At 41.4% G+C, this 12,754-nt stretch overlaps 1 protein-coding gene across 2 annotated transcripts in view; it reads right to left on the bottom strand.

Annotated features, from left to right (window-relative positions):
• The window catches only part of exph5 (exophilin 5), a 112,390-nt gene that overhangs the window by 82,027 nt on the left and 17,609 nt on the right, over nt 1-12,754 (bottom strand). The window contains exon 1 of one of the 2 annotated variants that reach the window (XM_008111899.3): nt 6,546-6,757. The exons of the other annotated variant lie outside the window; for it this stretch is intronic. Coding sequence (XP_008110106.3) covers nt 6,546-6,664 — 119 coding nt within the window. The 5' untranslated portion in view covers nt 6,665-6,757. Of the gene's footprint in view, nt 1-6,545; nt 6,758-12,754 lie in introns of those variants that run through there. 2 annotated transcript variants of the gene reach the window in all.

Genomic DNA, 12,754 nt, shown 5'->3' on the forward strand with positions numbered 1-12,754 from the left:
CATTTGTGGGTTTAAGTTTTGTGCATTTGATTAATTGCAGAATTGATTAATATATTTGAGGTGACAAAGTGTTGGAGTAGATATACGATGTGTGTGTACGTTTGTGTGTCTGTGTGTCTGTCTGTCTTGCATCCCCAAAGCAAGCCTGCTATCTCCGAGTGCTGTCCTGTCTCTATAGTTGACTGCGACCCTCCAGATGTTCTTAGACAAATACTCCTATTAGTCAGTGGTGAGAAATGCTGGGAACCGCAGTCCAACATCCTGGAAAGAAGTGACAAGTGGAGTGCTGCAGGGTTCCGTCCTGAGCCCAGTTCTGTTCAACATCTTTATTAATGACTTAGATGAAGGGTTAGAAGGCATGATCATCAAGTTTCCAGATGACACCAAATTGGGAGGGATAGCTAACACTCCAGAAGACAGGAGCAGAATTCAAAATGATCTTGACAGACTAGAGAGATGGGCCAAAACTAACAAAATAAAGTTCAACAGAGACAAATGCAAAATACTCCACTTAGGCAGAAAAAATGAAATACACAGATACAGAATGGGGGATGCCTGGCTTGATAGCAGTACGTGTGAAAAAGATCTTGGAGTCCTTATGGACAACAAGTTAAACATGAGTCAGCAATGTCATGCAGCGGCAAAAAAGTCAATGGGATTTTGGCCTGCATCTATAGAAGTATAGTGTCTAGATCCAGGGAAGTCATGCTACCCCTCTATTCTGCCTTGGTCAGACCACAACTGAAATCACACTGTGTCCAGTTCTGGACACCACAATTGAAGGGAGATGTTGACAAGCTGGAAAGTGTCCAGAGGAGGGTGACTAAAACGATCAAGGGTCTGGAGAACAAGCCCTATGAGGAGCGGCTTAAAGAGCTGGGCATGTTTAGCCTGCAGAAGAGAAGGCTGAGAGGAGACATGATAAGGGCCATGTATAAATATGTGAGGGGAAGTCATAGGGAGGAGGGAGCAAGCCTATTTCTCCTGCCCTGGAGACTAGGACGCAGCACAATGGCTTCAAACTATAGGAAAGGAAATTCCACCTGAACATTAGGAACTCTCTGTCCCGGAGTGTGGTGGAGGCTCCTTCTATGGAGGCTTTTAAGCAGAGGTTGGATGGCCATCTGTTGGGGGTGCTTTGAATGTGATTTTCCTGTTTCTTGGCAGGGGGATGGACTGGATGACCCATGAGGTCTCTTCCAACTCTATGATTCTATGATCAGCCCTAGGGCCACAGTTGACCATCCAAGTTATTGGAGATTATGAATAGAGACGTAGAAGATTATATTTTTTCACTGCATACAATGTAGGTGTGGTCTACTAAAAGAAACAAACCTAGTTAGACTGGTGAACAAAGATGGCCAAACCCCAACTGGAATCTGTCTGTTTGCTTCTAATGGAAATAATAACTAAGAGACATAAATTAATTCCTCAAGGACAAAGGGTAAATCTGAAAGGAATGTTATGATGAGACACAAGCCTTGATTCAGCGAGAAATACCAAGATAAGGGCTTAAATAAGGTATCAGATCCTGTCTGATCTTGGAAGTCAAGCAGGGTTAGCCCTGGTTCATAATTAACTGGGAGACCACCAACGAATCCTGTGTACTGTAGGCTACATTTAAGAGGAAAGAACTGGCAAAACCACCTCTGAGTAATCCTTGCCCAAGAAAACTATGAAATTAATGGGTTGCCGTAAGTTGAAAGGCCACCTGAAGGCACATATCCACAAATAAAAGCATGACGATGATGATAATATTGTGCTCAGCATGTGTGTGCTCAAAGGTAAGCATAATCACCTGCAAAATGTAACTACCTTTATTGTGTAATTTTCATTTCACGCTAGTCATTTAAATCCTTGGGCTTGATCTTGTCATAGTCAAGGATCAGGGTTTGGAAAAATTGCTTTTGTGCCACAAGACTATCCTCTAAAAAAGGTTATTTTTCCAACTTGCCAAAGCTGCATTAGTAAATACAGAGAGTGTAGAGAATGTGTTGGAGCTAGCATGACATAGTGATTTAAGCATTGAGCTACAACTCTAGAACAAAGGTTCGGATCTCTGCTTGACCATGGAAACCCATCGGCTCACACTGACAAGTCGTACTCTCTCGGCTTCAGAGGAAGAAAAAGGCAACTCTTCCCTCTGAACTAATTTTGCCAAGAAAATCCCATGATAGGTTCTCTTTTGGGTCACCACAAATGGCTTGAAGGCCAAACAACAACACAGAATGGGGAATAAGATCTACTGATAAATTAGTAATTAATAAAAGTTTTCTAATTCCTTTAAAATATTTCTCTTTATTTCCATTAAACTACTGAAATAAAAAAAGGTTGGGGTAATTGTCAAAGTAGATACAGTTTGGTTCTGGTTCCAAAAATAAATCCCTGGGCTCAAAATGTGCTCAGAACTGTCCTTTAATTCTCTCTTTCCGCCTTTCTCTCCGTGGGTTTTCGGGCTCTACTTCATCAAAACAAACTTCAAATCTAAAGTGTATTTGACAGGCCTGAAATCTGCCCATCCCTCTTTGTACTTTGCAGCACAAATGCTGACTCTGCATTTCCTTGCCTTCAAACTTCAGTTGGAATTAATCGGACTTCAAGAACCAGATCACTTGCTCATGGAAACATGGACACTACCTCATTCTGCCAAATAGTAAAGCTGAATTCAAGCCGTAATTATTATCCAGGAGACTCTGCAGGCTGCAATGCGTCACATTCCAGACACTAGAGCCGTTTGGGGGAAGAGTGCTGGCCTCTTATGTATCACACAAACTACTGGGCAAAGTTCTTTAGAGATAGAAAACAGGAGGCTTGGGAGCAGTCGCAATACAGCAGCTGAACCTGAGAAATTACTAAACAGTTGTCTTAACAATAATACGTTAAAACATTAACAGTATATATCATATATATGTGTCAGATGATACTAATACACAGTGCAAGTGATTTTCAAGACGCTCTTTGGAAAAAAAATAGAATTCTATGGCTCAATGCTATGGTAGTTGTTGCTTATAAGGGCTTTATTTAGCCTTCTCTGCCAAAGAGTGCAGATGCCTCATCAAACAACAAATATCATTATTCCATGGCATTGAAAGTGGAGCCAAACTGCATTCATTCTACAGTATAGATGGAACTGTGCAGTGGCGCAATGGGTTAAACCCTTGTGCCGGCTGAACTGCTAACCTAAAGGTTGATGGTTCGAATCCACAAAATGGGGTGAGCTCCTGTCTGTCAGCCCTAGCTTCCCATGCAGGGACATGAGAGAAGCCTCCAAGCAAGATGGTAACACATCCGGGCACCCCCTGGGCAATATCTTTGTGGACAGCCAATTCTCTCACACCATAAGTGACTTGCAGTATGTTTGCTTCTGACACAATAAAAATATCACAAAGTTAAACTGCAACCTCACTCCCAGTTACTTGGGAGCAAGACACATTGAATCCAATAGGACTCACTGACTTCCAAGTAGATGTGTGTAGGGCTGTGCTATCAATATTTGAGTCTCGTGACTCAAGTCAGCACCCGGAGCTGAAAGAGAAGTATTTCCTTTGTTGATTTCTACCTGCCTTGGCCCAAAATAAAGCACACACCTGACTGCGCAGGGTTTGGCTTTGACACTGACATTTGACATTGATCTGTGATGGCAGGCCAAAGCCTAGTTGCATGTGTGCCAGCATACACACACAGCTGGCTCACCATGAGTTGAAAGGGCATGGAGTCAGGACAGCCTATAATTTAGCTTGCAAAATAAAAAAAATCCAAGCTAAATCTTCATTGGGAACAAAGCTTCAAAGTTTTCCCCCTATAATGAGCTGCAATAATACCTTCTAATGATATGTTATTATGGTGTAAGACAATAAAAAAATACAGTAGAGTCTCGCTTATCCAACCTTCACTCATACAACGTTCTGTATTATCCAACACAGTCTGCCTCCCGCTCGGATTCCCAGCTGTTTCTCTAGGCAGCAATTCTATCTTTACTTGTAGTCAATTTTTTAGTAGTCAATGTTTTTGTAGTCAATGTTTTCAATACTTTGCGATGTTTTGATGCTAAATTTACAAATACAGTAATTACTACATAACTTTACCGTATATTGAACTGCTTTTTCTGTCGATTTGTAGTAAAACATTATGTTTTGGTGCTTAATTTGTAAAATCATAATGTAATTTGATGTTTAATAGGCTTTTCCTTAATCCCTCCTTATTATCCAATATTTTCACGCATCCAACATTTTGCTGGCCCATTTATGTTGGATAAGCGAGGCTTTACTGTACAACTAACCAACTTAATTCTATATATCTTTACTTAGAAGGAAATACCCCTATGCTTTGTCTAATTACCCTGAAGGCACCATATCTTTGATCTTGGAAGCTAGGTAGGGCCAGACAAGGTTAGTAATTGTATGGGACCAATGGGAACACCAATGAGTTCCAAGTGTTGTAGGATGTATTTTAGAGGAAAGAACTGGCAAAACCACCTTTGAGTACTTCTTGCCCAAGAAAATCCTATTATAATCATGGGGTTGCCATAAACTGAGGGGTGACCTGAAGGCAGACACACATATACACAAACTCACAGTACTATAATCCACGATAATGACATTAGGACAATATCCAAGGTATAAATCCACTGTCCTTCAGCCTGGAACTTGGAAGATGGCTGTCAATGCCCATATTTATTATAAAAGGAGTAGACGTATATAATCATCACAGACACAATTTCACATATGAAATGGGTACATGCACTTCATCATATAAACTTGACCAACCTCACCAGGGCTCAGTCTTTGAAACTCTCTTTCAAATTTCCATCCATGGTAGTAAAGAAATAGTGATTGAAAATAAAATCAGTGAGTTACTCAGAACACATGCAGCTTATTGCTCTCCGGTATTTCCTGGATCTACCTTCCTACCCTGCGTTCAGCTATTATTCCCAACTACCATCCAAAGACGGAACTGGCAAAACCAACTCTGAGTATCCCTTGGCTAAGAAAATTATATGACATTCCTAGGGCTCCTTTAGGCCAATAGGCAAGAGACATACAGAGTTATTTCAAAGGTAACACATTTCTTTCCTAAATTGAAAAGGAAACACATTTCTAGGCTGTTGCTTTTTGGAAAACCTTCCAAAACTAAAGCTGATTTGGGAAATCAGTTTCCATGTAGATCTCCAATAAATTGTAAAGAGAAGAACACCTTAGCCTCGGGCACAGGAATATAAAATCAGCTCCCTGATGCTTAGGATCAAGGTAAGATAAAAATAGCTTTCATCCATAGACAGACATTGTAGAATTAATGCATTTTGACACCACTTTAACTGCCATGGTTCAATGCTGTAGAATCATAAGAGTTGTAGTTCAACAACATCTTTAGCTATCTCTGCCTCACCGAACTACAAATCATGGGATTCCATAGCAAAGAGAAACTACTTGTAAAGTACAAGTTGTGTCAAACGGCACTAAATCTACAATGTAGATGCAGTTCTAGATTGCATTGCTTTTCTCCAAGTGTCACACTGGCCCACCAATGCTTGATCACATGTCCCACACATTTAGGGTGCATCTAGACTGCAGAATTGATGCAGTCTGACACCACTTTAACTGCCATGTATCAATACTTTGAAATCATGAAAGTAGTTGTTTGGTGAGGCACTCTTTGGCAGAGAAAGCTACAAACATTGCAAAACTACAACTTCCCTGATTTCATAACATTGGGTGCATCTACATGGTAGAAATAATGCAGTTTGACACCATTTTGTCAGCTGTGGCGCAATGCTATGGCATCACGGGAGCTGCGCTTTTACAAGATCTTTGGTCTTTGCCGAAGAGTACTGGGACCTCAATGATCTACAACTCCTATGATGCCACAGCACTGAGCCGTAAAGAGAAAGTGGTGTCAAACTGCATTAATTCTGCATTGTAGATGCACCCATTGAGCCATGGCAATTAAAGTAGTGTCAAACTACATTCATTCTACAGGGTGAGCTGTGGAGGCGCAATGGGTTAAACTCTTGTGCCGGCTGGACTGCTGACCTGAAGGTTGGATTGCTGACCTGAAGGTTGCCGGTTCGAATCCACGAGAAGGGGTGAGCTCCCATCTGTCAGCTCTAGCTTGCAGGGACATGAGAGAAGCCTCCCAGAAAGATGGTAACACATCTGGGCATCCCCTGGGCAACGTCTCTGTAGACAGCCAATTCTCTCACACCAGAAGCGACTTGCAGTATGTTCTTAAGTTGCTTCTCTGACAAGATTAAAAAAATTCTACAGGGTGTCTCATATACAGGGAAATATACAGGGAAAATGGAAAATTGTACCTTTATATACCAAATATTCATTACAAAATTTTACAAAACTCTTCCGATATAAGTAATAAATAAATAAATAATAAAAATATTTCAAATTGGAAATAGAATAGAAAATATGTGTTTGTTAATTTTTCCTATGTATGGAGACTATTGAGATATCCTGCACGTGCACTCCAGAAGAGGAAATAAAAGCAAAGGGAAGAAGAAGTTCAGCCAAGAGAGCAACAGGGAGGAAGTTTTGTACCTGAGCCTTTCTTTTTCTGCTCTTTTAAGCTGTGAATCTCTCTCCAGCACCTGGAAGATCTGCTGAGCTTCCTCTCTGTTTAGGAAACTCAGGTCCACCCCACAGGGGGCTCGATTCATGGTGGGTCAGGAAGCGTGGGAGGTCAGCCTGGAGCGGCATGAGTTTCCTTGTCTTTTTCTTACAGGACAGGCGGCTGCACTAAAGCAGGCAGCAGAGGCATAAGCCAGAGGCACAGCCCACACCTGTGCAGGAGGCACCTGAGTGAGTGACAGCTGGCTCAGCCAATCAAGGCGGGGGTGCCTGGGGCCGAAAGGTGTGGAGATGCCAATCCCTTGTTTGTGAGGGGGCAGGACCTCACTTTTCTCTCTCTCTCTCCTGAATCTCACTGAGGAGCTCAGCACTTGCTGCTTGTCTATTTTGTGTGCGGAGTGGCTCAGCTCTTGCCCACACAAAAAGCAGGCCTTGCTGCATTCTCCTCCTCAAATATTGACTTTTAAAAGTCTTTAAGGGATGGAAATGTTTGCTTTAGCCGCTGCCAACTGCAATCACAAAGCAGTGAGAGATGGGATAGCAAGATATTTTAGAGGGAGTGTGAACAAAATGGAACTAGGAATTGCTATAGTAGTATCACCTTTGGAGGCTAATAATAATAAGAATACATGTATTTGTTACAGTAATTAAAAGATAACAAAGACAAACTTAATGTACAATTTTTGATAAAACTATTCTATTTGTATTTAAAGTACTAGCTTGGGTAGCCGGCAGTGCCCGGGTTATTTGAAAAATGCATTGTTTGTTTTGAGGTGTTAAGTACAGTAGAGTCTCTCTTATCCAAAACTCACTTATCCAACGTTCTGGATTATCCAACGCATTTTTATAGTCAATGTTTTCAATACATTGTGATATTTTGCTGCTAAATTTGTAAATACAGTAATTACTACATAGCATTACTGCGTATTGAACTACTTTTTCTGTCAAATTTGTTGTATAACATGATGTTTTGGTGCTTAATTTGTAAAATCATAACCTAATTTGATGTTTAATAGGCTTTTCCTTAATCCCTCCTTATTATCCAACATATTCGCTTATCCAACATTCTGCCGGCCCGTTTATGTTGGATAAGTGAGACTCTACTGTAATATCATTTAGTTAATAAGCAACACTATTTATTAGAAAAAGCCAGTTTTTTATTTCGTTTTTTATTAATGTTCCCATTAGAAAACACATGACAATGTGGGTGAACTGCAATTTCCAACTCCCATATCCAAGGACAATCACTCCCAACCCACCACTCACCCGTATGCACAGTTGGCCATGTTGGGTCTGTGTGCCAAGTGTGGTCCATATCCGGCGTTGGCTGGGTTCAGTGCTCTCTGCATAAGGGTGAACTATAACTCCCATATTTCAAGATCAATCGCCCCTAAAGGCCACCAGTATGCAAAATTAGCAGGGCTGGGTCTGTGTGCCAAGTTTGGTGTAGATCCATCATTGGTGGGGTTCAGAGGGCTCGCAGAATACAGGTGAACTATAAATCCTAGAGTTAAAGGTCAGTCATCCCCAAAGTCCATTGGTATTCCCAGTTGGGCATGTTGAATTTGTGTGCCAAGTTTGGTGCAGGTCCATCAGCAGATGGATTCAGTGTTCTGTGAATATGGGTGAACTATAACTCCCGGGTGTCAAGGTCAATCAACCCCAAACCCCGCCAGTATGCAAAGTTGACTGTGTTGGGTCTGTGTGCTAAGTTAGTTCCAGGTCCATCATTGGTGGGGTTTAGAGTGCTCTTAGATTGCTGGTGAACTATATATCCCAGTCCCTACAACTCCTATAAATCATGGTGAATTATCCTCAAACCTCTCTCTCTAGTATGTTCAGTTGGTGTGTGCCATAGAAAAGAATAGGAAAGGGTTAAGGGAGAGGCAGTGGGTGGGGGTCATGCAAATTCCACACCAATGGAAAGAGAAAGAAACTCTGGGATGTGGCACTCGTGGTAACCTGCAATATCCTTGAAGGGAGGGCTTTGGTGGCACCTCAGCACTGTGAGTTAAAGCAGTTTGTGTAGGCAGGAGGCTGTCTATGTAAATCAGTGGTTCTCAGTTGGGGGACCCCAAATGTTTTGGCCTTCAACTCCCATAAATCCTAACAGCTGGTAAACTAGCTGGGATTTCTGGGAGTTGTAGGCCAAAACACCTGGCGACCCACAGTTTGAGAACCACTGGTGTAAATGGACACCTCCGCCACATACACACATACAGATTCTCACTATTATTATGTGTTTAGATTTTTTGCTGGTTGCTTGAGAGTTCTGGTTATCTGAGTGTCTACTGTATATAACCCCTGTTTTTGACATTCTTGGTGGATGGTTTCATCCTCCATAAGTAGAGTCAGGGAAGTTTGCAAACTTAAATAATGCCATAATTCAACAGGTGACTTCAAGGCACATACGCGAAACACAGTACAATGATCCAAACCAACAAGAGAGGGAAACAATAGAGTGCTATTGCTTCATGCTGAGCCTTAGAATGGAAAATATATTCTGAGGCTCTAAGCTGCTGCCTTTATCAGCAGTCATCTGAATAAAAGGATTAATAACTGGGAAGTGGCTTTTCCTTTTGGTTACACTGGAATCAAATGCATTCTTCTCTTGCATAAACAGAATGCAAGGTTATCCAGCAGATTTCAACATACTGTTGTTCACATGATGCCCATTTATTCGTTTAGAGCAGGCATGGGCAAACTTCGTCCGTCCAGGTGTTTTGGACTTTGACTCCCACCATTCCTAACAGCCTCAGGCCCTTTCCTTTTCCCCCTCAGTCGCTTATAGAGTGTATAGTTCACCTGCAATCTAAGAGCACTCTGGCAGAGTTTGGGGAGGACTGACCCAAGATGTTTGGGAATTACAGTTTACCCACATCCTTATGCATTATCTAATGGGGACATTCATAAAAATCAACAGGAAAGACTGGGTTTTTCTAAGAAATTGTGTAACATATGACCAAACTGATATTACCTAATATTTAAAAACAAACAATTTTTAAATAACCTGGGCACCGCTGGGTACCCAAGCTATTAATATTAAAAAAAGGTAAAGGTTTTCCCCTGACATTAAGTCCAGTCATGTCTGACTCTGGGGGTTGGTGCTCATCTCCATTTCTAAGCCGAAGAGCCGGCGTTGTCCGTAGACACCTCCATGGTCATGTGGTCGGCATGACTGCATGGAGCGCCGTTATTTATATAATATTTATAATTATAATAATAATAATCTTTATTTATAGCCTGGCCTATCTCCCCAGGGGGACTCAGGGCAGCTTACAACAATATAAAACACAATGGCAAACATTTAATGCCAGTGAAACATCTAACAAATCCAAAAATAGCTTAAATAAACATGACATAATACATTTAACACATTTAACATATTCAATCCATTAAAAACTCTTAAAATCTGACTAAAATAATTGGGTTAAGATGGTATACAGCAGATTAACAAAGATAGATGTTCAACAACAAAGCAGGCTGTATACAAGATGTAGTTAGTTCTCTTGTGCTAAAGTGCATAAATGTGATTTTAAAAGCTTTTTAAAGGAGAGGAGAGAGGGGGTAATTTTTAATTCTTTGGGGAGGGAGTTACAGAGATGGGGGTGATCACGGAGAAGTCTCTCTCTCTCTCTCTCTCTCTCTCTCTCTCTCTCTCTCTCTCCCTCCTTGGGCTGGTTATTCAAGTAGTCTGGTCCCAAACAGTTTAGGGATTTATAGGTAATAACCAACACTTTGTATTTAGCCCGGAAGCAGAGTGGCAGCCAATGGAGCTGGCGTAACATAGGAGTTGTACGTTCCCTGTATGGCAATTCAGTTAGTAATCTGGCCGCCATTCTCTATACTAGTTGAAGCTTCCGAACTATCTTCAAAGGCAGCCCCACATAGAGAGCGTTGCAGTAGTTGAGATGGGATGTGACTAAGGCATGGACTACCATGGCCAGATCTGGTTTATCAAGGTATAGGCGCAGCTGGCACACAAGTTTTAACTCGCCACCGCTGATATCTGGGGTTCAGGTTCAGCTATGAGTCCAGGATCACCCGCAGACTGTGGACCTGTGCCTTTAGGACAATGGTTCTTAACCTGTAGTCCCCAGATGTTTTGGCCTTCAGCTCCCAGAAATCCTAACAGCTGGTAAACTGGCTGGGATTTTTGGGAGTTGTAGGCCAAAACACTTGGGGACCCACAGGTTGAGAATCACTGCTTTAGGGGTAGTGTGACTCCTTCCAACACAGGTTGTAATCCCACACCCTGATCTACCTTTCCACTGACCAGGAGTACCTCTGTCTTGTCTGTCCTCTGGCACCACTACTTTTGCTTCGCAATTTCTGAAGCACTACTATTATGCTTTGCAATAAAGCTCATAAATATGCAACTGAATCCTCTCCAAAAAGGGCTTTTCTTTGTTGGATGACCAATGTGCTTGGGTACCTTTTCCCAGACTCATGCAGACATAAAGGTGAGTAACAAAAGAGGGGGAAAGTCTAATTATAAAGTATAAAAATAGTCTGTCTACCTTTGAAAGTAAGGAGCCTGTTGGGACGATTAGCACAAGATATAATTGAATGTTCCTAATGGCAGGTTCTGACAATGACACACATTTAAATGAATGGGCAAGTATGAGAAATGTTTCACCCACTACAGAGTCATGACTTTGAGATGTTAAGAAAAGTATATATATGTTTTAATGTGGGAGGCTTTAAACCCCTTCTTTCTCAGTTGCTCAACAAAAGAAGGCAGAGTACAGGCAAAAGTGTTCCAAAAAGCTTTTTTTAAAAAATCAGGATTATTTAAAAAGCCAGCAGAATCACGCAACAATTAGCCTGGAGGTGCTGAAGAACTGTAGGATCAAGTCTGTTCTTGTTTCAATTAATTGCTAGATGAGATAACTCCAAAGATTAGAAGGTAGCGTGCCAGACGAGTTTAATTAAGCCCATGCATTAAATTAAAAGGGGGGAAGTCACACTATGACTTCAACGTAAATATAAGGTATCGCCTCCAGCTGTATATTGTATTTTGGAGTGGGTTTTTTTCCTTACCTAAAAATAGATACCGTCAGTTGCTAACGGCAGGCGATAAAGGGGGGGGGGGAGAATAGTAGTTAAATGCAGTATTCCAATTATGAATAAAAACGTAGGAGAGACCTTTATTCCACAAAGCTTTCCTCTGCTATTTTGTAGTCAGGTCCCTAACACGCTTATTCTGCATTAGCTTCCTTGGGCTACAGTCTGCTTCATTAGATGCATGCATTTTTGAAACATGCATATTTTTAACATGGCCTTTTAATTCAATCCTATTTTAATAGTTGTGATTTGTTTGTCTGACCTATGGCTTCCTTAAAGTAAACCTATTGCAAGGTTTTCCTGGCCCGATTTGTTTGTCCAAAAGAGGTTTGCAATTGCCTGAGGCTTTTTTTGTGTCAGGAGTGACTTGAGAAACTGCAAGTTGCTTCTGATGTGAGAGAATTGACCGTCTGCAAGGACGTTGCCCAGGAGATGCCTGGATGTTTGGATGATTTACCATCCTTGTGGGAGGCTTATCTTATGTCCCTGACAGAGGGAGCTCATCCGTGCTCTCCCCGGGTTGGATTCGAACCAGCAACCTTCAGGTCAGCAACCCAGCCTTCAGATCAGCAGTCCTGCTGGCACAAGGGTTTAACAGATTGCACCACAGGGGCTCCCGAGGCTGGAAGAGTGTGACTTGTCCAATATTACTCTAGAAGTTTTATGCCAAGCAGGATTCGAACTCTGGTCTCCAGAGCTCAATGCTCAAACCACCCTGCCATGTATTTAAATTAGAAAATGCATAGCCACTGAGAAAGCTCTCTTGGTTTCCTTACTAAATTTTGAGAGAAACACATAAACCAGTCTTAAAACATGGGACAGGCTAATATCAGGAGATAGTATTTTCATATAGTCCAAACACAAGCTGTGTTAAGTCATAATTTTGCCCATAAACACATAGGTAATCAGAGAAGAATTTGCAACATGGGAGGTATGTTTTTCTTGTAACCAGCCCCTGCTTTTTATCTTCTGTATATAATCAATACTGTCTTGATACAGTGGCAAGATCTATTGATTTAGCCATCTGCTAGTTGTCTTTGCAGAATTCTGACAGATGGGCTTAGGTATTGTTTTATTTTTAAGATATTGCATTTATTATATTTTCATACTGG

This window comes from Anolis carolinensis, chromosome 3 (genome assembly GCF_035594765.1).
Source record: "Anolis carolinensis isolate JA03-04 chromosome 3, rAnoCar3.1.pri, whole genome shotgun sequence".
Taxonomy (NCBI): domain Eukaryota; kingdom Metazoa; phylum Chordata; class Lepidosauria; order Squamata; family Dactyloidae; genus Anolis; species Anolis carolinensis.